We start from the raw sequence: 26,500 nt of genomic DNA, 5'->3' as shown, positions 1-26,500 counted from the left end.
GATTGGTTACAGGGGTTGCCTGTCAACCTATTGTGATGTTCACGCTGGTGGAATGCGGTGTAGCGAATTTTCTGACACTTTCAGATTGTTACGCAATTTCCAGGTGATTCTCTTTTGCCTGTCGAGGGGGCGCTTGGTCACGGTTTAAAAAGTATACACTTTACAACTGTATTTTCCCCCCAGTAATTTCTCCGGGGACTGTAGCCTGCAGAGGTGCTGTAGAAAGGTGGGGGTGTGGAAATAGTCTGGACGACAGCGCTGCCGACTCCACTTTGACCTGTTCCGAGTATGGCCCTGAGGCAAGCAGCTCGGAGCTTCTTGGGCACTGCCAGGCGCACGGCCACTGTCAGCATCTTGAGGACACAGGGGACGGCGAAAGCCTTCAAAGGTAGTCGGGCCTTTGCTATCACCCTTTACCTATTTATAGTGCTCGTGTTGCCTGGCTAAGGAGGTGAGGTCGGTTATTCTTAGACATTGTTGTGTAACTTCGCGGTCGGGGACGGTGGAACGTACTCAGACCTCGGCAAGAGTGGGTTCATATTTCTCTGTTTAAATATCCACATCGTTGCCGGTTGGTGGCGTTTGTCGTGACACAAGGAATCCAGAGGCCCGGGTTCAATACACGTCCCCCTTCCATTCTTCCCCCCCATTTCCTTCCCTTCTCTCTTTCCCCCCCCCCCCATTTCCTTTCCCCCCCCAAAGAAAAAAGCTGATGGCATTAACTTATGAATAGTAACTGGAATTTAAAAGCTAAAGGTGACAATGGACTGTCATTTTAAACTAAAACCTCATTCACTTTAATAACAAAGTGTGGACCTGGATAAACACAGCAGGCCAAGCAGCATTTTAGGAGCACAAAAGGCCTAGACCCTTCATCAGAAAAGCTCCGCACTTTATCTTGGGGTCTCCAGCATCTGCAGTTCCCATTATCCCTCATTCACTTTAATCTGCCATCCTTGCCCAGTTTAGTCTGAGTGACTCCATACCCAGAGCTAATGTGGTTGACTCCCAGCTGCCTTCGAAATGGGCAAGGAAGCCAATCAGAGGTTAACCTTGACAGTCAGCCAAGATTCAATAAAACTCTCAGATGTTGCACCATTCAAGTTCTGAGGAAGGGTCACCGGACTGAAAACGTTAACTCTTGTTTTCTCCTCAGCAGATGCTGCCAGACCTGCTGAGCCTTTCCAGCAACTTTTTGTTTTTTGTTCCTGACTTACAGCGTCTGCAGCTCTTTCAGTTTTTATTTGCAACATTCAAAGTCAAGCACGTTTCGAGAAGAGGTGTTGGAAGAGGAGGAGCGGGGCTGGTATTTCTGTTCTTACTTGCGCAAACCTTCAATCCCTCTTTTGTATCTTTCGGTAAAGGTTTAAAAAAAATGAGGGAGTGAGAGCCATCCATCTGCACTGAATTAAAATCAGACTGCAGATGTTATTTTCAATGGCAAAGTAGCCAGGCAGAGGTTTAGAAAACAATTTGACAGGACAAATGTCCTCCATCCTTGCAATGATGATAACTCTATGCTGTTTAGCTCGAGAATGTAGGAGCCCAAGTGTCCTTCTGGTCCTGGCTGCCTTTGAAAATATCCAATGGCCCCAACTTGTCCGCTCTGGGGAAGAGATTCCCATACACTCCATCCTCTGAGAGAAATAAAATTATCTCCATCTCTGCCTTTGAACCGGAGACCCTTTTTTTCTAAACTGTGCCGCCACATTCTGCTTTCTCTGATAAGAAGAAACCTCCATTGTGGTGACAACTTAATTTGGAATTCAGAATCAAGAAGTATACCTTTTAAAATTGTAAATGTGTGTATTGCTTAAAAAAGATACTTTATCGCAGCTTTTCAACATGCATGAGACCCTCGAATTTCCTCTGCCAGTCAATAAGATTATGGCTGACTGTTGTCCTCAATGCCAGATTTCCAACTGATCTCTTCATTCCTTTTTAGTCCAAAAATGTAACTGTCCCAATCCTGAACTTAACAACTGAGATCTGGGTAGAGAATTTCAAAGCTTTTACTTCTGAAGAAAATCCTTAACTCCGTTGTAAATGGTCGATCTCTTTTTCCTGAGACTAAGTTCCCCCTGTCCTGGACTCTTCAGAGAGGAAACAGTATCTTAACTACAATCTTGTCAAGCCCTCTTTCTGTTGTGTCTTACTAAACGTGCATTTGGGGTGGCCCAGTGGTTAGCATTGTTAGCTCAGTGCCACGGACCCAGGTTCAATTCCACCCTTAGGCAACTGTTTGTGTGGAGTTTGCACATTCTCTCCATGTCTGCGGGGGTTTCCACCCACAGTCCAAAGATGTGCATGTTAGGTGGATTGGCTGTGCTAAATAAACTATAGTGTCCAGGGATATGCTGGCTAGGTGGGTTAGCCATGGGAAATGCAGGGTTACAGGGATTGGGTAGGAGGGGTGGCGCTAGGTGGGATGCTCTTTTGAAGGGTCTGTGTGGACTTGATGGACTGAATGGCTTGGTTCCACACAGTATGGATAGAATTCTATGATTCTAAGTTGATGAATCAAGCTTTTAAAAAATGAATCAGAATCTTTTGTGTTGTATGATGGAGCACAAGCTAAAAGAAAGCGGTCACACAGAACCAGTGGCAGGGTCTGCCACCTGAGGACAATTTTGGAAACCCTATTGTTGTTGACATAAAACCAAGAACTACTACGTAGATTATCTCAGATGTGATCAGAGGTGAAGGACCTGAGGTAAGAAGTTAGGCAAAGAAACTAAAATTGTTGGCAAAACTCAACAGCGGTGAGAACACAAAGTTAACATTTTGAGTCCAGTGACCCTTCAGATGTTAGGACTTTTTTTTAAAGAAACAATTTAATGAAATTCAAAACTAACAAAGTAACCAGATAGAGGTCTTCAAGTTTAAAGATGTTGTTAAACTAGAAAGGGTTTTGGAAAGATTTACAAGGATGTTGCTTGGGTTGGAGGGTTGGAGCTGCAAGGAGAGGCTGAATAGGCTGGGGGTATTGTCCCAGAGCGTCAGAGGCTCGGGGTGACTTTTAGAAATTGATAAAGTCATGAGAGTTATGGAGAGGGTGAATGGGCAAGGCCTTTTCCCCAGGCTAGGGGAGCCCATAACAAGAGGGCAGAGTTTAAGGTGAGAGGGGAAAGATTTGGAAGGGACCTAAGGGGCAACGTTTTCTTGCAGAGGATGGTGTGTGTATAGAATGAGCTGTCAGAGGAAGTGGTGGAGGCTGGTACAATTAAAAGGCATCTGGATAGGTATATGAATAGGAAAAGGTCCGAGGGATACGGCCACATGCTGGCAAATGAGACTAGATTAATTTCGGGTACCTGGTCAGCATGGACGAGTTGGACCAAAGGGTTTGTTTCCATGCTGTACATCTGTGACAAAGTCTATTAAATGGCATAGCAGACTAGATGGGCGGAATGGCCTACTTCTGGTCTTGCGTCTTGTTGTCTTATGGCTCTGTAATTGAAAAGAAACTGTTGTCTCACCTAACTGAAAGCAAACAGTAGGAAGAAAGGACATTAGGAAAGAGGAAGTTGAAAAGTTTCTTTAAAGTGGTTAAAATGAGGAATTTGCAGCCACAAACTGTTATTGAAACAGCATTCCACAAGCTGTTCCAAGGACATTAAGTAGCTTGTAACAGGAGAATATGCAGCTTTTTGTTTTTTGAGCAAACGTGATTCGGCTCGGTGGTTCACGTGAAAACAGATACAAGCACAAATATGATGGATCGAGTTAGTTACCCTGCACTGTAACACTCTCTTGTTCTACAGCAGTGTTATTTTTCTAAATTCCACATAGCCGGTGTCATGGGCCATTTTGACTTAGCCAATTTTGTGCCGTTATTGGATTAAGGTTGCCCAGACTTAGTTTGCATGGGGCTAACAGATAAAAAAGATTTCTATTCCAGTGGTCTTGTTTGGGCTTGAATCCAGGCCGACGATGAAAGGCCAATATCTAATCTATGAGCATCAGCCAGTTGTACCAGTAAGGAAGAATTTCTAAGTGCCAGTTAAATAGACAATGTGTCTGTAAATCAACCAGTTAAAAGTGACTCTGGGCAGGGATACTGCAGTATCATTTCCTGTGATACAATAAAAAAAATCACCAATTCTATTTTGACTTTTTCTTGCTGTTCAGTCACCTGGTCAGTTTACAGTAAATTCCATTTTGTGAATGAGTAATCCAACAGTTTAAAATGTTTATTGAAACTTACTTTGGCCTGTAGATTTGTACTTGTAGGGCATGGAGATTACAAAGTTTCACCACTTTGACAGGAATAGCTCAGCAGCACAGAAAAAAGCCCTGCGGCCCATCATGTCCACACTGGTCATAAGCGACCACCTGTTCTATTCACATTTTTTCAGTGTTTGGTCCATAGAATTGGCATCACAAAAACACATCTAAATGTTTCTTCAATGTTATGAGAATTTCTGCCTCAACTACCCTGACAGGCAGTGAGTTCAAGATTCCCACCACCCTTTGGGTGAAAAACTGTTCCTTACTATCCCTTACCTTTGTTCATTGATCCCTCTATCGTAAGGTGGACAGTCAGAAACTCTTTACCCTGTCTATGCCCCTTATAATTTTATACACCTACCAATTGATGTATTATTGTCCTATGTACCGAGGTGCAGTAAAAAAGTATTGTTTTGCATGCTTTCTAGGCAACTCATAACTTATAAAAGTACATCAGGGTAATAGAACAGAATGCAGAATATAGTGTTGCAGTTAGAGAAGGTGCGGAGAAAGATCAACTGTAATATGAGAGGTGATCTTTACTACGCATAATCTTCACAATCATATTTGAGTTGGATATTGCTTATTCACTCAGTGCCATCACCAGCAAACCCCCAGAGCCATAGAAGTCTGGTGCATTCATCGGATTTGATAACTCTTTTGAAATCTCGTAAACTGTTCTTCATGTCTCTAAATGATATGGGGATCAGGTTACCTATACTGCATTATTAATTCAAGCCTTTACTTGCAGCTGACTCTAATTGCCAGATCAAAGAGAGTCCAATTCCTGAGATGCTCACAAAATTCAATTTTATTCAGTTTCACTCTCTCTCCCCTTCCCAAATTTTCCATGGGAAATGTACTTGGTGGCTTCCTGTGTCCACAGGGTTTTACAAACACCATTGGACATATTAAGGACACTTGGTTTTGAATACTAGATGTTGAGGCTGGTGCTGTTCTGATTTTGAGATTTATCTTTTGGTCTTTAAAACTGCACTAAGTACTCTGCCTCTCGAAAGCTGCAAGCATTGACAGGGTAAACTGCAATTTAAGCTGTAGTCATGTAACAAGAAGCACAGTGTACTTCTGGTACTGAGGCCTGTGGAATTGTCAGTTGTGAACTGTAACTGTTCAGGAAGAGATTGTGATATCTTTTGACTTTTTTGCCTAATGGCTTCAACAGCAGGAGGATTTGAAGTTCTTCCTTCCTTAGAAGATTCAGTTCTGTTTTATCCAGTAACTATATTGGGGAAGACCCAATCAATGTAAACTGTGCATGATTTCTTTGGAGCATAGTCGATGGACCTTTTCTCATTGGCTTCCTTAATACTGAAAGATACAATGAGTGAGATTAGACATGAGATGTATTTAGCTGAGGGAACAGATTGGGATTTTCCATACGTGGAAATGGCATGAGTACCTGCAGTTAGATTCTTCTGGATTCTCAGATTTTAGTTGGTGAAAATTCTGAAATTCCCTCCCTTCGAGCACTGGGTCTATCTAAACCCAGTGGTTCAAGAAGGCAGCTCACCAACACCTTCCAGAAGGGAATTACGGAGAGGTAATAAATGTTGGCCGAGCCACTGATGCCCACACCCAATGAACAAATAAATGCCATTTCTAGCATACTGCCATATTTAATTTCTGGGTAGATTCTGCAAAATGCCTAACTTCCCAAAGGGAGTCAAAGGATAGAGGGTGCAGATCGCCCTTGTTTATACCACCATTGCTTAAACATAAAGTTTATTTTTACCAGGAAGCTTTGTCAATTATATAGCTGGTACAAAGGTTAAGAATTCGTACCTGTACAGTAACCCACAACCATTCCGAACTTGACTGAAATTATCCTTTTCTCCCACTTTATAGAGAAAGATGAAAAGCTGGAAGAGCAGAAAATTGCCAAAAGTAAGTTGAGATTTGCATTTCATTGCACCGATGTTCCTTTGTGCACTTTACATTTTAATTTTTTTTTCTGCATTCTATTCACAGGAGTGGTGTGTGCTCCCAATTAACTTTTTGAGCAGTAGCTTAATGGGTTAAGGACAACTAAGAAAACACCGATGATAGTTAACCAGGGTTGTAAAAATAGCAATACAGACACCCTCCTGCAAAAATTCCATCCCCATTCCCAATTCCTCCGCCTCCGCCGCATCTGCTCCCACGATAAGACATTCCACTCCCGCACATCCCAGATGTCCAAGTTCTTTAAGGACCGCAACTTTACCCCACGGTGATCGAGAACGCCCTTGACCGTGTCTCCCGCATTTCCCGCGACACATCCCTCACACCCCGCCCCCGCCACAACCGCCCCAAGAGGATCCCCCTCGTTCTCACACACCACCCTACCAACCTCCGGATACAACGCATTATCCTCCGACACTTCCGCCATTTACAATCCGACCCCACCACCCAAGACATTTTTCCATCCCCTCCCCTGTCTGCTTTCCAGAGAGACCACTCTCTCCGTGACTCCCTTGGTCGCTCCACACTGCCCTCCAACCCCACCACACCCGGCACCTTCCCCTGCAACTGCAGGAAATGCTACACTTGTCCCCACACCACCTCCCTCACCCCCATCCCAGGCCCCAAGATGACATTCCACATTAAGCAGAGGTTCACCTGCACATCTGCCAATGTGGTATACTGCATCCACTGTACCCGGTGCGGCTTCCTCGACATTGGGGAAACCAAGCGGAGGCTTGGGGACCGCTTTGCAGAACACCTCCCCGCAGTTCGCAACAAACAACTGCACCTCCCAGTCGCAAACCATTTCCACTCCCCCTCCCATTCTCTTGATGACATGTCCATCATGGGCCTCCTGCAGTGCCACAATGATGCCACCCGAAGGTTGCAGGAACAGCAACTCATATTCCGCCTGGGAACCCTGCAGCCATATGGTATCAATGAGGACTTCACCAGTTTCAAAATCTCCCCTTCCCCTACTGCATCCCTAAACCAGCCCAGTTCATCCCCTCCCCCCACTGCACCACACAACCAGCCCAGCTCTTCCCCCCCCCCACCCACTGCATCCCAAAACCAGTCCAACCTGTCTCTGCCTCCCTAACCGGTTCTTCCTCTCACCCATCCCTTCCTCGCACCCCCAGCTACCTACTAACCTCATCCCACCTCCTTGACCTGTCCGTCTTCCCTGAACTGACCTATCCCCTCCCTACCTCCCCACCTACACTCTCTCCACCTATCTTCTTTACTCTCCATCTTCGGTCCGCCTCCCCCTCTCTCCCTATTTATTCCAGTTCCCTCCCCCCATCCCCCTCTCTGATGAAGGGTCTAGGCCCGAAACGTCAGCTTTTGTGCTCCTGAGATGCTGCTTGGCCTGCTGTGTTCATCCAGCCTCACATTTTATTATCTATACAGATGAGTAATTAACCCCTGTGTTAATGTCAATCCAAGACACAAGGTTTGTTTGGGAGTTTCTTTTTTATAAAATTGCCTTCTTTTTTTCAGTGCCTAAGATCCAGTTTGACTGGCGTGATCCTCTGAATCTGGAAAGCCGGCTGACTGAGGAAGAAATTCTCATTCGAGACACTTTCCGCCAGTATTGCCAATCAAAGCTGATGCCAAGGATTCTTCTGGCAAACCGAAATGAAGGTGTGGTGTTTAACCTGAAGGCACGGATTTATTTGAACTCAATTCTTGCTTTGGTGTCATGAGCCCCCAAAGCATTCCCTCTCGTCTGGTCCAGTTGTAGAAGCTTGAAGCTTAACAATCCCACTCCCAGATCCTCAGCAGCTCAGTTCTATCGCTGTTCTCTACTCGAAAACCAGTCCAACCCATAACCTTCACGACAGACGCAGGAAGGAAACACAGCCATAAAGAAAATAGGAGCAGGAGTAGGCCAATTAGCCCTTTGAGCTTGCTCCACCGTTCAACATGATTGTGGCTGATCTTCTAACTTCATAGGCTGTTCCTTCATTCCCCCCCGCCCCCTGCCCAATACTGTTTGGTCCCTTTAGCCCGAAGGAGTATGGCTAGCTCCTTGTTGAAAATATTTAGAGTTTTGGCCTTGAAGGCAGGTACCAAATCCACCTTAGCCAGACCAGGGATTGAACCCTATGCCGTTGGCACCGATCTGTCCAACTGAGTAAATCTCTCCCAGCAAGGAGTCTGAGCAATCATGTGGTGCATGTTTTAGCCTGGAATTATGGATTGTGATGGTAGAGGTTCCAATTTCCTTCCACCTAATAACTGACCAGGACTGTCTTCTGTTCTCACTGCCTGGTGCTGACATATGTTGGAAGGAGTTATGGATTGGTACTCTACCTGTTTGACAGCGTATGATTGTACCTTCCTTAGCTAACAAGCCCTGGAGTGGGACTTGAGCTCTCAGCTTCTGATTCATACAGGGATGCTACACACTGAGACATGTTGTACAATTCACCTTTTGCACTTTAAACAATGCTTTCTTTTTACTGAAGTAAAACATAACCAAAGCTTTCTGTAGGAACTTAAGCAGACAAAAATTGCTTCAAGAAGATACCAATGCTATTGCCCAAATTAGAGGTTTGTTTTCAGAAGGATGAGATGGAGAGAATTCCAGCGCATAGGGCCCAGTTCAGGCAGATGAAGCAATGGCCTCTTTTGGTAGAACACAGTAAATTGGGGGTGCATGGCACAGAATTTTGAGGAACTCAGACTCTGTGGTTGCGGGGAGATTGCAGAGAGGGAGTCGTGAGACCATAACTGGATTTAGATGCGAAGGTAGAAACTGCAAAGCCAAAACTTTGATTCCCAATCCAGCAAGCACGAGAGTTGCTGGGTGAAGGGAATTTAATTGGATGGATATGTAATACTCTGAGTTGCTGTGAAGATCTGTAGCATGGTGTGTGGATGAGGTTGTTGGCTTGTTTGCCTAGCTTGCTGGTTATTGCATGACAACCAACCAGCTCAAGAACCTCATTCTGACTTACTGGTTGGAATTTTGGAAAGGCGGGACAATTCTTCTTTCAATTACTGAAGCCCATGTTAAGGAAGCTGAGGCTAATTGTACGACTCACTGAAATCAGCCAACTCAGCACAGACTCCGATTGAATCAGGTCATGTCCTTGCTCATTTAGGTTGAGCACGAGGCTATCAGATAAAAGATACTTTGTCGTTAGTCTCGTGTTGTAGTTTAGCTTGTATCCAAATGAGATTCTCTTGTCTTATGATCTAGTTTTGACACAGTTCTTTCATTCTATCCAGTGTTTCATCGTGAAATCCTATCGGAAATGGGAGATCTGGGTGTATTGGGATCGACCATTAAAGGTAATAGATCCTTCAGTTCTGGAAATGTAGTTTAAGTCATTGTAAAGATTATCGAGCTGTTTATTTGAAAGCAGTTTGACCTGCTAGGATTTAGGTCCTTCAGTAAGAGTGCTGGACATTTAAATATCGGAGATTCTATGTTTCCAGGTTATGGGTGTGCCGGTACCTCATACGTATCCTATGGACTGATTGCACGGGAAGTGGAGCGGGTGGATAGCAGCTATCGGTCAGTAATGAGTGTCCAGTCCTCTCTGGTAATGCATCCAATCGCGGCCTATGGCACAGAATCACAGAAACTAAAGTACCTCCCAAAACTAGGTGTGTGACGAAGTCTGTCTCCTCTATTCAGTAGCTTTGTTGTAACTTTCTGCAAGATGATTGAAGAGCTGTCTTGTGTTTCTCCCAACCCTCATATTCTCGCAGCCAAAGGAGAATTGTTGGGCTGCTTTGGTCTAACAGAGCCAAACCATGGAAGTGACCCTTCAAGCATGGAGACCAAGGCAAGATACAACAAAAGCAGTGACACTTACACACTAAATGGATCAAAGACCTGGTACGTGCACAAGGGAAACGCTTAGGTAAAGTCACCGTTGTCGCAGAGGAGTATAGGGCTGCTGTCTCATTAGAGAAAGAAATGATGGGTGGTGTGTTTGACTTGAGGGTCACTATATCTCGGGCAAGGTTGGCACAACAGGACTTTCAATGGTAACCTCAGTCAGCCACTGGTTCATTTCATTCCAGTTGTCCAGCTGACTGAGCTAGCCGATCGCTAATCCTTAGTGTAACTATTCAGCAAGTATGTTATAGTAACCTTTTAAGACTGCTTAGTCCCAAAGTGTACTACTCTGTTCAGTTCTAAATGCCATACTTGAGCAAAGATGGCCAGGCCTTGGAGAGGGAGAAGAGAGATTGACTGATTAGAACAGGACCAGGGATTGCACGTCAACAGACAGAATGGAGCAACTCTGTTTGCTCTCACTGGAGCAGAGAAAGCAGAGATTAAATTTTCACAGGTCTTCAAAACATGAAGATGGTCAACAGAATAGATGGGGGTCAGTCAGGGAGAGTTGGTAACGCAGACATAACTGGCAGAGATGGCACCAAGCTGTCTGTGCCCAAAGGAGAGTTGAGAGCAAATTCAGGAATAACTTTCCGAAGGGAATTGTACAAATACTTGAAATAGAAAAGGAATTTCAGGGGAATCGGATTATTTGAGAAGAATTACCAAAGAGCTAACATGGGCACAGTGGACTGAATAGCCTTCACCCCCTCTGTGCTGCATGATGCTGTCAAGCATTGGATCAGATAAAATTTAAACTCTTATTGTGTAATAGATCCAGTCAGGCCAATTTTAACTTTATCCTTCAGCCTAAATGCAACAGTAGATACTGAAACCAGTTTGACCAAAGCTCAAACTTGGTCTTTCAAAATTACATGTTTGTAGACACATTTCAATTGTGATCTGAGATAATGGGAACTGCAGATGCTGGAGAATTCCAAGATAATAAAATGTGAGGCTGGATGAACACAGCAGGCCAAGCAGCATCTCAGGAGCACAAAAGCTGACGTTTCAGGCCTAGACCCTTCATCAGAGAGGGGGATGGGGAGAGGGAACTGGAATAAATAGGGAGAGGGGGAGGCGGACCGAAGATGGAGAGTAAAGAAGATAGGTGGGGAGGGGATAGGTCAGTCCAGGGAAGACGGACAGGTCAAGGAGGTGGGATGAGGTTAGTAGGTAGATGGGGGTGCGGCTTGGGGTGGGAGGAAGGGATGGGTGAGAGGAAGAACCGGTTAGGGAGGCAGAGACAGGTTGGACTGGTTTTGGGATGCAGTGGGTGGGGGGGGGGGAAGAGCTGGGCTGGTTGTGTGGTGCAGTAGGGGGAGGGGACGAACTGGGCTGGTTTAGGGATGCAGTTGGGGAAGGGGAGATTTTGAAACTGGTGAAGTCCACATTGATACCATTAGGCTGCAGGGTTCCCAGGCGGAATATGAGTTGCTGTTCCTGCAACCTTCGGGTGGCATCATTGTGGCACTGCAGGAGGCCCATGATGGACATGTCATTCTAAAGAATGGGAGGGGGAGTGGAAATGGTTTGCGACTGGAAGGTGCAGTTGTTTGTTGCGAACTGAGCGGAGGTATTCTGCAAAGCGGTCTCCAAGCCTCCACTTGGTTTCCCCAATGTAGAGGAAGCCACACCGGGTACAGTGGATGCAGTATACCACATTGGCAGATGTGCAGGTGAACCTCTGCTTAATGTGGAATGTCATCTTGGGGCCTGGGATAGGGGTGAGGGAGGAGGTGTGGGGGCAAGTGTAGCATTTCCTGCGGTTGCAGGGGAAGGTGCCCGGTGTGGTGGGGTTGGAGGGCAGTGTGGAGCGAACAAGGGAGTCACGGAGAGAGTGGTCTCTCCAGAAAGCAGACAGGGGTGGGGATGGAAAAATGTCTTGGGTGGTGGGGTCGGATTGTAAATGGCGGAAGTGTCGGAGGCTAATGCGTTGTATCCGGAGGTTGGTAGGGTGGTGTGTGAGAACGAGGGGGATCCTCTTTGGGCGGTTGTGGCGGGGGCAGGGTGTGAGGGATGTGTTGCGGGAAACACGGGAGGCGCGGTCAAGGGCGTTCTCGATCACTGTGGGGGGAAATTTGCGGTCCTTGAAGAACTTGGACGTCTGGGATGTGCGGGAGTGGAATGTCTTATTGTGGGAGCAGATGCGGCGGAGGTGGAGGAATTGGGAATAGGGGATGGAATTTTTGCAGGAGGGTGGGTGGGAGGAGGTGTATTCTAGGTAGCTGTGGGAGTTGGTGGGCTTGAAATGGACATCAGTTACAAGCTGGTTGCCTGAGATGGAGGCTGAGAGGTCCAGGAAGGTGAGGGATGTGCTGGAGATGGCCCAGGTGAACTGAAGGTTGGGGTGGAAGCTGTTGGTGAAGTGGATGAACTGTTCAAGCTCCTCTGGGGAGCAAGAGGCAGCGCCGATACAGTCGTCAATGTACCGGAGGAAGAGGTGGGGTTTGGGGCCTGTGTAGGTGCGGAAGAGGGACTGTTCCACGTAACCTACAAAGAGGCAGGCATAGCTGGGGCCCATGCGGGTGCCCATGGCCACCCCCTTAGTCTGTAGGAAGTGGGAGGAGTCGAAAGAGAAGTTGTTGAGGGTGAGGACGAGTTCAGCTAGGCGGATGAGGGTGTCAGTGGAGAGGGACTGGTCGGGCCTGCGGGACAGGAAGAAGCGGAGGGCCTTGAGGCCGTCTGCATGCGGAATGCAGGTGTATAGGGACTGGACGTCCATGGTGAAGATGAGGTGTTGGGGGCCAGGGAATTGGAAGTCCTGGAGGAGGTGGAGGGTGTGGGTGGTGTCACGGACGTAGGTGGGGAGTTCCTGGACCAAAGGGGAGAAAATGGAGTCCAGATAGGTGGAGATGAGTTCGGTGGGGCAGGAGCAGGCTGAGACGATGGGTCAACCAGGGCAGGCAGGTTTGTGGATTTTGGGAAGGAGATAGAAACGGGCCGTGCGGGGTTGGGGAACAATGAGGTTGGAGGCTGTGGGTGGGAGATCCCCTGAGGTGATGAGGTCGTGAATGGTGTTGGAGATGATGGTTTGGTGCTCGGGTGTGGGGTCATGATCGAGGGGGCGGTAGGAGGTGGTGTCGGAGAGTTGGCGTCTGGCCTCGGCGATGTAGAGGTCAGTGCGCCATACTACCACTGCGCCACCCTTGTCTGCGGGTTTGATGGTGAGGTTGGGGTTGGAGCGGAGGGCTGCCCGTTCTGCGGGGGAGAGGTTGGAGTGGGTGAGAGGGGTGATCTACCCCTGTACTGTAGAGTACATGATCCGGTGTGCTCTTGTAGATCAAATCCTCTCTCTGCATGTGATGAAATCTGTGTACTTTCTCCTATACAATGGCTTACAGGAACAATAGTCTTCATTTGTGTTCTGACCCATCCTTTGTTATTCACAAAGATCTGCTAAATCCCAGGCTTTAATATTGCGTTTATCTGGCCTTGGGTGTTGGCTTTGTTAGAAAATGGAAAGGTAACTAAACTCCAGTAGAAACTGTCTGCATGCACACACATTGGGGCACTGTCACAAGGATGTAGTAGGTTGATTTATCAATGCATTTGAACTGCAGGTTGAACACTCCTTCCATGACCACCAATATAGACAAGAGGCTGAAAAGGCAACAAAATGTGAGGCTGGATGAACACAGCAGGCCAAGCAGCATCTCAGGAGCACAAAAGCTGACGTTTCGGGCCTAGACCCTTCATCAGATGATGTTCATCCAGCCTCACGTTTTGTTATCTTGGATTCTCCAGGATCTGCAGTTCCCATTATCTCTGATACAATTTTAGGCTGAAAAGGCATTTGGCACACTTGCCTTCATTACTTAGTCATAGAGCTGCACAGTCCCTGTACTGTAGAGTACATGATCCAGTGTGCCCTTCAGTCCAACTTGTCCATGCTGACCACATCCCTCTAAATCTTTCCTATTCATTATACCCACGCAGACAGCTCTTTAAATGTTTTCATTCTACCAGCCTCCACCAATTCCTCTGGCTGCTTGTTCCATACATGCACCACCCTCTGCATGAAAACGTTGCTCCTTGGGTGCTTTTTTAAATCTTTTCTGTCTCCTTAAACCTACGCCCTCTAGCCCACCCACCCACCTCAGGGAAAAGCCCCTATCTGTTTACCCCATCCATACCCCTCATGATTCTCTTTGAGTATAGGAGTTGGGAAGTCATATTGAGGCTGTACAGGACAATGGTGAGGCCTCTTCTGGAACACTTTGTCCAGTTCTGATTACTCAGTTATAGAAAGGATATTACGCTGGAGAGGGTTCAGAAGAGACTTACCAGGATATTGCCAGGTATTGAAGGTTTGAGTTAGGCTGGGGCTTTTCACTGAAGTGTAGGAGGTTGAAAGGTTAATAAAGTCAAGGAATATAAATAGAATTAATAGTGTCTTCTCCCTAGGATGGGGGATTTCAAGAGTAAAGGGCACATTTTTAATGTGAGAGGAGAGAGATTTAAGGAAGACTTAAGTTTTTTTTACACAGATGGTGTTTTGCATGTGGAACAAACTTTGAAGAAGTGGTAGATGTGGGTACAATTACAACATTTAAAAGACTTTTGGATAAGTACATGAATAGGAAATGTTTGGAGGGATATGAGCCGGGAGCAGGCAGGTGGGACTAGTTTAGTTTGGGATTATGGTCGGTATGGACTGGTCGAACTGAAGAATCTGCGTGCTTAATGACTTTACAGTCCTGGAGAGAGACTTGAACCTGGAGTTTGTGGCTCAGAGATTTGGGGGGGCTGGGGGGGGGGGGGTGTATGACCTCCTGAACCACAAGGTGACCTCAATGTTAGGTGATGACACAGGATGAAGTGGCTGTGATTCTTTTGATCGCAGCAAGTGACAACGTTTGTTTTCCCAACGTTCATGATCACTTGGGGTCGCTACTGGATGGTGGCACTTTTAAAATTGGTAAGGAAAGGGTGCGGTGGAAAGGAACTGTCTTTAATTATGGTGGTACCGTATTCCTGCCTGCCCATGTTGAGCCTTGCAAAATTCTGACTGAAAATTGGTAATGTGGAAGCAGTGTATAACTGATCTGGCAAACAGTGTAATTGTCGTTTTTGTTTCAAATCTTTTAAAAAAATTTTGGGAATACTCAGTAGGTCTGGTGGCCTCTGGACAGAAGAACCGAGTTTGCATTTTGAGTGGAATAGGATTTCCTTTTATTTTTGATCTGTAAAGTTCCTATTGAACTCAAAGTTGAATCTGTTTCTGTCTCCACAGATGCCACCAGATTTGTGTTTCCTAGCGATTTTTAAAAAATGATTTCCAGTATTTGTGGTATTTATTTTAAGATTTTATTTTTAACCAAATTGGAAGCTCTGGGAGGCATGAGATCACTTGTAATTTGGGGATGGGTGTTGCTTTCTTGCTCAATGGCTCAGTTTGTTGACTGGCATGTCCTGTGCGGTATTGAGGGATTCCAGTACAGTCAAAGGTGCCACTCTTCCAAATGAACCTTAATTGATTATTTTTAAAATTTAATCTTTCAATCAGTCACAGGATGTGGGCGACACTGACTAGACCACTACTTAATGCCAATCTGTAATTGTAGTTAAGAATCAACCACATTGCAGTGGTGTCCGGAGTCACATGTAGGCCAGACCAGGTAAGGATTGGAGTTTCCTTCCCTAAGGGGCATTAGTGAACCAGACGGATTTTCCCTGACAATTGACAATAGCCAATTCCATATTTTTTTACTGAATTCAAATTCCACCATCTCCCACGGTGGGATTCAAACCAGGTCTGATGAACAGTCGTCTAGACTCCCAACAATAGCTTGTTCTTTCTCTATGGGTGCTGCCTGACCCACTGAGAGTTACTGCATTTGTTGTTTTCCCCACAACATTACCCAGGTCTCAGGATTAACAGCCCAGTGACAATACCACTAGCTCATCACCTCCCCAATGCCATCATCTGCCGCCTTGGCTCATCAATGAAGATTTCACAGCACTGTTTTAGAAACAGCACATAAATTCTCCTGGCCAATACTTGTCCTCAACCAACATCACGTAAAATGCTGGTTACCTGGCCGTTTTATGACATTGTTGTTGATGATAGCTTGCTGAGTTCAAGTTGACTGTAGCATTTCCTATGTTGTGATTGTTCCTACAGTTGACAAGTACTTAGTTGAAAAGTAAGTGCTTTGGGATGCCCCCAGAGTGGTGACAGACACTATACAACTGAAACTTCTCAATGTATTGCTTGTTGAGAGTCTAAGCCATTAAGATATATTCATACCCAGCAACACCAGTGATTAGGGACCCGAAATGTAGGCTTTTCTCACACTGCCCCTTGCTCTTGATCACTGAGGCAAATTATAGCTCTAAAGTCTGCCCTGGCTGAGATTGTAGTGGCATTGACTGGCAATCAAAGCCTCAGGATTATGACATGTGACTAATTTGCGCTCTGAGGCACTTGAGGGAGAGGCAGAGAGATCTCCCCTTGAAATGTTGCTGTATAAATTCCATCTGTTTGAATAATATGAATCTGGTTTTCTGACTAGGATTACTAACTCGCCGATGGCTGATATCTGTGTGGTCTGGGCCAAGTGTGATGATGGGAAGGTGCGAGGATTTATTCTTGAGAATGGGATGAGGGGCTTGACAACGCCAAAGATCGAAGGGAAGTTCTCACTGCGAGCGTCTTTGACTGGGATGATTCTGATGGAGGATGTGGAGGTGCCAGCGGAAAATCTGCTGCCAGGTGCGGTGGGCCTCTCGGTAAGTTCGTACCATTGGCACAGCCATTTTTTTTTTAAAGAGAAAACAAAAACTGGGTTTTGTCCCTGCATAAACTTCCAGTAGACTTTACAAAGAATTGGTGGGATGTAGCAAAACGTGGCTTGAGAGAGAGGGGTGTGATCAAATGATGCTAGTATATGTTCTTCTGCTGTGTCCTCTTAAAACCGGGCATGTTCATGTACTCAACATCCTGATTTAATTTGATTTGATTTATTGTAGTCACATGTACCTAAGTGCAGTGAAAAGCTTTGTTCTACCAGCAGTACAGGCAGGTCATACAAATCATAGGATGTTCAGACAGAGCGAGGCACACAAGATTACGGCTGCACAGGACGTGCACAAAAGCAAGGTCAACATTACAGTTGAAACTAGAGATTTCCATTCACCAGCCTGATAACAGCAGGGAAGAAACTGTTCTTGAACCTGTTGTATGTATGTTCAAGCTTCTGTATCTTCAGTCGGACAGAAGAAGTTGGAAGAGAGTATTTTCTGGGGTGGGAAGGGACTTTGATGTTGGCAGCCTTTCTGCAGCAATGAGAAGTGTAAATGAAGTCCATGGATGAAAGGTCAGCTCCTGTGATGGTCTGGGCTGCACACACCACCTTCTGTAGTTTCTTATGGTCCTGGGCAGGGCAGGTTTTCAGCAAACTTCTCACAGTCTAAGGATGTGGGCTAGACCGTTTCGGACAGAGGCAAGGAGAAATGTCTTCACCTGGAGGCGAAGCCTGTGAAATTCTCTTCCACAAAAAGTGGCCAAAACACTGAATATTTTCAGGAAGGAGTTGGATGTGGTTCTTAGGGCTAAAGGGATCAAAGGGTATGAGGGGAAAATGCAGGATACTGAGTCTGCTGATCAGCTATGATCATATTAAATGGTGGTGCAGATTTGAAGGGCTGAATGGCCTACTTCTGCTCCTGATTTCTGTGTTTATTTTAAAAGAGAGAGATTTTATTCCTGTCAGAATTAGCAAAAGCTCATTAGCGGTACATTTGTGTTATAATCAGCCAATGTTGTAAAGAGCTTCAATTACCTGCATAGTTCCCATCCAGCTGAGACCGAACCACTTTCTTGAAAGCTGCCATTGGTGCGTCTGATCCATTAAAAGTCAAATTTGTGTTTTTGTGAAAATGGACTCAATTGAAAAGGAATCCCTCATGGGATCTAAAGTCTGGACATTGGCATTAGTCAGTCAGAGAATGTCACTGTTGCTAATATGGTGAGTATGGTGCCAGTCTCTCAAAACCTAACAACAGCAAAAGTCCCTGTAGACACGTAGGAAACGAAACAAGTGGGTTTTTGCTTGTAACAATGGGCTCTGAAATGGGAACAAATTCAAATTCAACATCAACAAACCTTCTCGAATCTCACTGGAGGTACATCCTCTGAGTAATCCCAGGTCCTTGTATGCTCCCACAAAAAGGATGTTTAAAAATAAATACATGGTGCAATTTCAAAGAAATAAAGTTTTCCACCCCAGTGTCCTGACCAATATTTACCCTTATTTGCCACCAAAATAAAATGGTTGATGATCAAACTTCTGTGATTAGGAAATGCACGGGCAGTTTACACATTATCAGTCAGCAAGCTTCAGAAGGTCCTTTGCTCTGGGATTTCCTGAGATTGTGCAAAGATTTACATGAAAGCACATTCTTTTTTTTTATCTCTAAGTGTAAGTAAATATCTAGAACATTAACTCATGTCCCTATTCTGAGATATGGGTCATGTAACTTCTCCCTGTGTGTACTCCATTTTTGTTGTGTATCCCAAGATATGGTGTGATTGTTGAACGTGATTTGTAGATTCATAATCTTTTGCTCTTTCTGCTAACCCAGGGTCCTTTTGGGTGTTTGAACAATGCTCGGTATGGAATTGCTTGGGGAGCCCTGGGAGCTGCAGAGTTTTGTTTGGAAACAGCCAGGCAGTATGCATTGGACAGGTAATGACAGGAATGTGATGACTACAATAGGTTGCAGTAGCTTGCTTTAAAGTGGGTTTTATTAAATTGTACCACCCATTTGGTGCAGATGCTTAGGGAGAGGGCACTGGGGGAAGCTCTGAAAAGTTTGTTCAAGGGTGGCTATGCCCAGAGTTTGACAGTCACACAGCACAGAAACAGACCCTCTGGTCCAACCATTCCATACAGACCATAATCCCAAACTAAACTAATCCCACCTGCCTGCACTTGGCCCGTATCCCTCCAAACATTGCTTATTGTACTTCTCTAAATGTCTTTTAAAGGTTGTAACTGTACCTGTATTCACCATTTCCTCTGGAAGTTCATTGCCAGACACACATCACACTTTGTGTTTTTAAAAAATGCCCCTGATGACTTTTTAAAATCTTTCTCCTCTCACCCTAAAACTACGTCCCTCTAGTCTTGAAATCCATACCGCACCAGGAAAAGACACCCGCTATTCACCTTATCTATACCCCTCATGATTTTTATAATCCTCTATAAGGTCACCCCCGCAACCTCCTATGCTCCAGTGAAAGAAGTTCCAGCCTCTCCTTATAAATCAAACCTCTATTAATATCAATTGATAGCAGGACAAGCCTTTGATTTGGCTTCTCCCCAAATGCATTAGTTTCCACAGGCATCAGTAAGCAAATAGCAATCCTATGTGAGCCTTGATGGAATGGGCTAGTCCCAGTGGTCATCACTGCTTATTCCAATTCTGGCCTAAACCAGTATCAATAGCGCAGTAGTGACTGGGAATACCAAATTTCTCCAAAAGGCATTCTGGGGCCCCTGTAACCCCTGACTCCTTCCACCAGGAAGGACAAAAACAGCAGAAACCACCTGCAAGTTCCCCTCCAAGCCACTCGCTGCACTGACTTGGAATTATATCGATCGATCCTCACGGTCACTGGATCAAAAACCTGGGAGCTCCCTAACAGCACCGTGGGTGTCCCTACATGCAAAGGACTGCTGCAGTTCACCACCAGATTTCCCAGGGCAATAAAGTCTAGTGACACCCACATCCCAGGAATGAAGAATACTTTTTTTTTTAAAAAAGAAAACTACCTGGTCTAGAATTGCCTAACTGCACAGATCAGGTTGGTCTTTTCCTAGTCTAAATGACTCGCCTATTTGCCCTTTTTTTTTTATAAAAGGGTAAAACCAAAGGCAGGCACTCATCAGTCTGGTGTCTACTTCCATCGTTGTGCCAAGATTATGCTGTATAATTAGCCATTGATGGAGCCTAGAATACTTTAAGTTAACTGTTTGTACAGCGTGGTGACTGCCAAGTTAATGAGTTAATATTCCTTGTTCTTGGAGACCTCTGCCTGTCCTTGCAGACATCCTGCAGCCACCTTCCAGGGAACAGCAACTGTGCCATCTCCCAACCCCCTTACCTGGGTGTGTGTTTTACTTTGGTCAGGTCTGCAGCAAGGGCTTCTGCTTAATAAAGAGTGTTTCACTCATCCTGTTTGGGAAACACCACGTCTACCCAGGTTCAAAGAAAGTGGGTGCAAAGCCAAAGTTGACCAATCCTGTGGAATACATTCCTAAATTCAACTGATGCAAGAATTCCAGAGATTAACAGGAAAGTAGAAATGTTTTGAAACTAGAAAGTAATTGGGGGAAAATAAACATCTCAAATGGGAGAAAAAATAATTAATCTGCCCAGAGTATATTATTCTCTCTTCTCCATTCAAGAGAACAGGATTTCCCTCTTTGCTTATTCTCTATCGCCACCAAACTTTGACCTCCAATCTTGTTGCAGGATTCAGTTTGGAGTTCCCATCGCTAGAAACCAACTCATCCAGAAGAAAATGGCAGACATGTTGACTGAGATCACACTGGGTCTTCATGCCTGCATCCAACTGGGTCGATTAAAGGAGGAAGACAAGTGCGTATTAATTATAACTCCCTAACTCTGTAACTGAGTTAACCAAGAGCTGGATCCACTCCAAGATGTTAGAGGTCATGTTTATTCATTATTTCATTTTAAACATGTATCTTCATTGTAGGGCTGCTCCTGAAATGATCTCCATGTTGAAGCGAAATTCCTGCGGGAAAGCTCTGGATATTGCCAGGCAAGCACGTGACATACTGGGTGGAAATGGGATTTGTGATGAATACCATGTCATTCGCCACGTCATGAATCTGGAATCTGTAAACACTTACGAAGGTAAAGAAACTTACGATCCAGGCAAAGTTCTTTTGGGGAACTTCCCAAGTTTTCTTCCCCACCACACTTTGGTTCAGATGGTGAAAGGATTTGATAGGTTTGGACCAAAAGAAACTGATTCACTTGGTGGGAAACTGATATTAATTTGGAAACATCTGGCAAGATAAGGAGAATCTTCCCGTCTTCCATATCCCCTTGTTCACAATATACCATGCAGCTTAAGTGCTGACCATGTTCCTTTTTTTTGTTTTGTTAGACTGGTCTCTCCCAAGTAGAAAGTAATTCTTTTTAATCAACTAGTTTGGAGACCATGTAGCACGCCTCTGAGCCAGATAAGACTCAAACTCAACCTTTTGGCCCAGAGGACAATACGGTGTACGGAGGCAGCACGGTGGCTCAGTGGTTAGCACTGCAGCCTCACAGCGCCAGGGACCCAGGTTCAATTCCAGCCTCGGGCGACTGTCTGTGTGGAGTTTGCACATTCTCCCTGTGTCTGCGTGGGTTTCCTCCGGGTGCTCCGGTTTCCTCCCACAGTCCAAAGATGTGCAGGCTAGGTGGATTGGCCACACTAAATTGCCCGTAGTGTTCAGGGATGTGTGGGTTATGGAGGATGGGTCTGGGTGGGATGGTCCAAGGGGCAGCGTGGACTTGTTGGGCCGAAGGGCCTGTTTCCACACTGCAGGGAATTGAATCTATAATGCCACGAGAACTTCTAAGATTTTTAATCTATGCTCCCTCACCTTTTTCTGTTCCGTGTCAGGTCCTGTAATCACAGTTGGGGCCTGCACATATACACACACTCAATTAGCACTGGTTGTAGCATTTTCAAACAAAGGGGTCTAGCTTTCCTTTTTTAAAAAAAAATCAGACCATTCAGCAGTGGGGGGGGGGGGGGGGGAGTTTCTCAAGAAAAGGGTAACGAGAAGCTCTGCCCAAAATGCTTCGATGCTTGAAGTCATCAGAAAATGTCAAAACTAAGATCAATAAATGTTTTAGTTAATTGAGTTACAGGACCAATGTAGGGTAAATGGAGTTGGGACACTGGGCAAGATATAACTTGAACAGAGGAACAGGCTCAAGGGGCTGAATAGCCTTCTGCTTTTACCTCTTTCTATGCTGTTCCCACTCAGTTTGCTGGAGCTTTCAGGCATAGTGCTGATCTCCTCATGAAATACTTGACTTGGCATGCTGTGATATCTTGAGGAATTTGTGCATGTGCTATAATTGTCAATAGAAAATCACCAAGGGCAGTGAAAATTTAACACTGAGTGGTAACAATTTTTAATCTACTCACTGTTAAATACCTTAATTGAACTGGAGTAGGATTATTTCTTTTGTCCCTACTCGGCCAACTTGGCTTTTCTTTGAGGTCTCCAGAAAGAGGAAAATGATGATTCACTTCTGTAGCACAGGAGTTTTTATTCTGTTCCTGCCTCATTGCAGTGCATGGGCCTGAGCAATCTTGAGACAGATTTACCCATTTAGCCTTGCTAAGTGGATGAATTTTCTAGCACAATGAGCTCAATTTAGTAAATGATCCAATGCAGTGTAGCATACAGGCCCACAGAAATGATGGACTACAATGTTGACCGAACTTACAATAGCTGGGTCAGACACCAACACTCTTCAACTCCATTTTTGCCCCTAATGAGTGGATATCTTGTGTTGTTGTCTGGACATATGGTGAATTTTCACGGGTGACCTCGGCCATTCCGAATGGAATGCCTTTCATATATCCGATGCTGTAAGTCTACAGATGCACATGTGACTGCATGCCACGAGTGTCGTGTGACAGATATTTGTCATGTTTTTGTTTCTAATTGCAAATTGCTGGGCAGCTCCACAGCCTCACTCGGCTCCTATATGTAAGCTCCTGCATAAGACTTAGTGATATCATGTGAGCATTACAAAGGAAGAACTCAATCCATTTATAAATGTTTCTGTAAAGGGCAACTCTTTATTAACACTTCTAAATTTACACTTTGAACTTGCATCTCTACTCTCTCCATTGAAGCCAATAGCTTCACCATTTCCCGATTCTGGGCTGTCTTATTCCTCTGGGGTCTTTCTACCAGAAAAGAAGCTCCTTTTTTTTTAAAAAAAATGTGAAAAAGAAACAGACAAGCCTTTCATGACCACGGGAAATCCCTGAGTATTTTACAGTGAATGAGGTTTTGTCTGCACGTAGCCGTTTCTGTAAAGTTGGGGAAACTGCTCTCTTGCCTTTACTTCAGATCAATTTTGAGGCTTTGTTCTGTCTATGACATTACCAAGACCCCTTAATAACCACAATAGAAGTAATTTTGGAATGTGATCGGGGGGGGTGCGGGGGGAGGAATTATCATCAGTGAAGCTTATATGGGAGTGGTGTCCCACATGTGATACACATCCACTTACTTCTGTGAACTCTCTAGCACTGCTCATTCCGGCACACTCTCTGATTTAGTATGTTCAATGCTAAGTCCAATGGTCATTGAGGACAATATCTTTATTATAAAGGTTGGGCATTGTTGTGAATATTTCTGATAGGTCATTAAGCCTAATATTTGCTGCTTTGTTATTTTTTTCCCTCAGGTACTCACGATATCCATGCCCTAATTCTTGGCAAAGCCATCACAGGTCTGCAATCTTTCACCGTACAGAAATAGTCTTATTTGGCTACATGATTTCTGAAAATCAGCACTTTTTGGTTAGTCTGTTTTCAACCAAATTCTACGTCAGCACATGGTATGTCTGCTGTTTTGAATCACTTGGCCTCTTCGGAAAAAAAATCCTTCTTGTCCTAATTGTAGAATCCTAGCACAGAGGGTAAACATTTGGCTGCCTGATTTTCGATAGATCTATTTGATTAATCCTGCACTGTGCTCTTTCCCCAAAACTCTTAATTTTCTCCCTTTCGAGTGTTATCCAAGTACCTTTTGGACATTACAGATTCTGTTTCACCACCATTGAGTGCATTCCAGATCATAACATTGAAGAAGAAAAATAACACGAACTTCCCCCGTTCTTTTCCTAATTAAATACATTTTTTTAAAAATGTAAACTTGTAAGATCTAACAGGGGAGCACAAACACACAAGGATCTAGGATCAAAGAATAACATTCAGAAGGTAACTATAAAGTTCATAGTTTGTATTTGTTCTTTGCTACAGCAATTCATAGCTAATTTCACTAATCATTCTCTCCCTAAACTTTATATCCTCCCGATTTTAACTTTAAGCACTTGGAGCAAGAGAGGATATAATTTGAAACAATTTTGTTCTTTAGTTCTGCTTTTGAATTGATAATTCAGCACTTTAGGTTTGCCCTAAAAAAATTTAAATGGACAACCTTCAACAAATCTTATATTTTCTATTGGAGTTTTTTAAAGGTTTTTTTTTCCTTTTTTGCCTTATTCTTCACTTCAGCATGGAGTCAGACCTCTTATTCGAAACCATTAACATGTTTTAAGTTCACTTCACTTGTGCAGAAAATCCAACGCCTCTGTATCTGAATTTGAGTGATCTGAGAAAGGATTAACACTACATTAGACAAATGCTGAAATGTTAATTCATTCATCTGTGCCTTGGATTTTTTTTTAAAAAAACTACATAAACAGAATGCCATTAATCACACACTTTAAATTATGTTGACAATTTGCTGCTTACCCTGGCCTAACACCCCCTAACAATGCACATATTTATAAGATGACAGGGTAAGTTTTTTTTAATGCTTCTATTATTTGTAATTATGTTACTTTCCATGTCGAATGGGAAAGACGAGGACTCTCAGCCTTTCCCTCTGCATTTTGTCCTCCTCTAATGAACCTAGATTCCCTACATATGGAATCCGTCATCTTATTTGTCACTAATGGTTTGAGTGTGTGAGGAAGAAAGAAAATCAAACCCAAAAATTGTGCAACCCAGTTTAAAAATTACAAAATTCTCTCATATAAATTAGAAGCATTTCTTGATAAAAGATCTAGTTTGGTCTTCAGAGCTCAGATGGTTATTTTGAACTAGACTGGCTCAAAATACAAGAGTAGATATGTGACTAGAAGTTCTTTAACATTGGGTTGAACTGGTTAAATTCCACAGAGACGCCGGAGTTATTTGATTGTTAACTCTGTGGCTTTGAGTGGAGTGTCTCTACTGCAAGAGTAAGAGAGCAGTAGACATTTCAAGCAGGAACTGAGGATTTCAGATGATCAAAAGGAAGGAAAATATTTTTGACATGAGAAACACTTTTTTTTTTGAAAAAGTTTGCCTGAAATGATTACTAGCTGACAAGATCTGTACCTGTTTTGAGGATTGACACTTTGAGATCAGTGTACAAAACCAACTAATCCCTTCTCACTGACACTCTGACCAACTTGTGCAAAGTTTTCTTTACATTCAACTGCCAGATATGGTGGAAACCTGAAATTGTCAGGGGTATAGAAGCTTGAGGGTTTCTTTTTTTGGTCCCTTCTTATGGAACTGAGATGCTTCTCCTTTTTGGCAATTCCTACTCCATCTCCCACTAAGAACAAAAGTTGACTATGTTGATGTTCAGCCCTACCCGACATGTATGACAATGTGATGGTAAATGGTGCTGTATCACCATCTCCTTTGAAAACTTGTCAATGTTGGCACTTCAAAAAAATAAGAACCTAACAATAAATATGCAGTTTGCAGGTGTTTCTAAAGCAAATGTCCCTTCTGTAAACCTTGTAACGTATGAACATTTCAGAATGTATTCAATAAGCCACTGTCTACTGCTGAGCCCTGGGTTACTTCAATTGAGTTCAGTTTTTTTGTTTCTCCCCAGCCCCAAAAAAGGGAAGCTCCAATTCTTAACAACTTCTGAGATCTGCAGAACTGAAAAGTCATGGTTCTCTTTGTAGACATGGTTGTTCATTTTGTTGCTAGGACTTGAACATAATTCTTTTGTCCCTAATGTCCCAGTCATTTTTGCTCCTAGAATAACCAACTTCAGTACTTTTCCTTTTGTTCACAAGCAATGGGTGTAATTTGAAGTTGGGTATCTAGCCCATGAATAAGCAGCAGAGATCAGACATTCACGTGGACATGTGGCTAGGGATGGTGCTGTTCCTATAGGCCAGGGGAATGGGAGGACAAGTGGGTGAAAGTTCCTAGGAGTACAAACCTGGAGATTCTTCTGATTCTGACTGCTGATGTGTGAACTCAATGAAGATCAGCCTCCCATCTGCAACAACTTGGACATTACAGCGCCACAAGAGACCACTATTCAAACGTCCTGCTGAAATTAATCAGTATGTGAAAGAAGAGATTCTAATCACTGCAGGTTAATTGTTTATTTTCTAAATATTACACACTATTGACTTTTATGTCACTGCGACTGCAAATAAATGGATTTGTTTTAGCCTGTATAGCTGAGTGTGTGATACTTTTCCCCAGAGAGATAAATGTACTGGGCATGCAGTAAGTTCTCTACATCTCTCAGGCACCAGTTTAGCTAACAGTAGTTTTCATTCAGATTCTGTCTGAAGTGAGGAAAAATCCTGAACTGCCATGGCCTCTTATCATTCTATTTTGTACAACCACTAAAAAAA

General features: G+C 44.2%; 1 protein-coding gene across 2 annotated transcripts; it reads left to right on the top strand.

Moving 5' to 3' along the window:
- Positions 1-26,317, top strand: LOC125447540 (glutaryl-CoA dehydrogenase, mitochondrial-like). 2 transcript variants are annotated; one of them, XM_059639865.1, is made up of 11 exons: positions 1-388; positions 6,097-6,135; positions 7,696-7,839; positions 9,433-9,495; positions 9,643-9,813; positions 9,919-10,048; positions 16,573-16,789; positions 18,644-18,747; positions 20,540-20,665; positions 20,787-20,947; positions 23,522-26,317. In XM_059639865.1, exons 1-11 carry the CDS (start codon positions 289-291, stop codon positions 23,593-23,595), a joined length of 1,329 nt encoding a protein of 442 aa, XP_059495848.1. In that variant the 5' UTR covers positions 1-288; the 3' UTR covers positions 23,596-26,317. The 2 variants fall into 2 exon arrangements, with proteins under 2 accessions (XP_059495848.1, XP_059495849.1); XM_059639866.1 differs by having other exon boundaries at positions 29-103.
- Positions 26,318-26,500: the final 183 nt, after the last annotated feature.

The sequence above is a fragment of the Stegostoma tigrinum genome, chromosome 35, assembly GCF_030684315.1.
Source record: "Stegostoma tigrinum isolate sSteTig4 chromosome 35, sSteTig4.hap1, whole genome shotgun sequence".
In the NCBI taxonomy this organism is placed as follows: domain Eukaryota; kingdom Metazoa; phylum Chordata; class Chondrichthyes; order Orectolobiformes; family Stegostomatidae; genus Stegostoma; species Stegostoma tigrinum.
Note: the sequence above shows the minus strand (reverse complement) of the source record. Positions and strands in the feature narration are given on the sequence as shown.

Excerpts from the sequence above, each read along its gene's own strand:
- LOC125447540 (XM_059639865.1), top strand. The coding sequence starts at position 289 with ATGGCCCTGAGGCAAGCAGCTCGGAGCTTCTTGGGCACTGCCAGGCGC. Across the intron at positions 7,840-9,432 it reads TCTGGCAAACCGAAATGAAG|TGTTTCATCGTGAAATCCTA; the intron begins GTGTGGTGTTTA and ends CATTCTATCCAG. Across the intron at positions 9,496-9,642 it reads ATTGGGATCGACCATTAAAG|GTTATGGGTGTGCCGGTACC; the intron begins GTAATAGATCCT and ends CTATGTTTCCAG.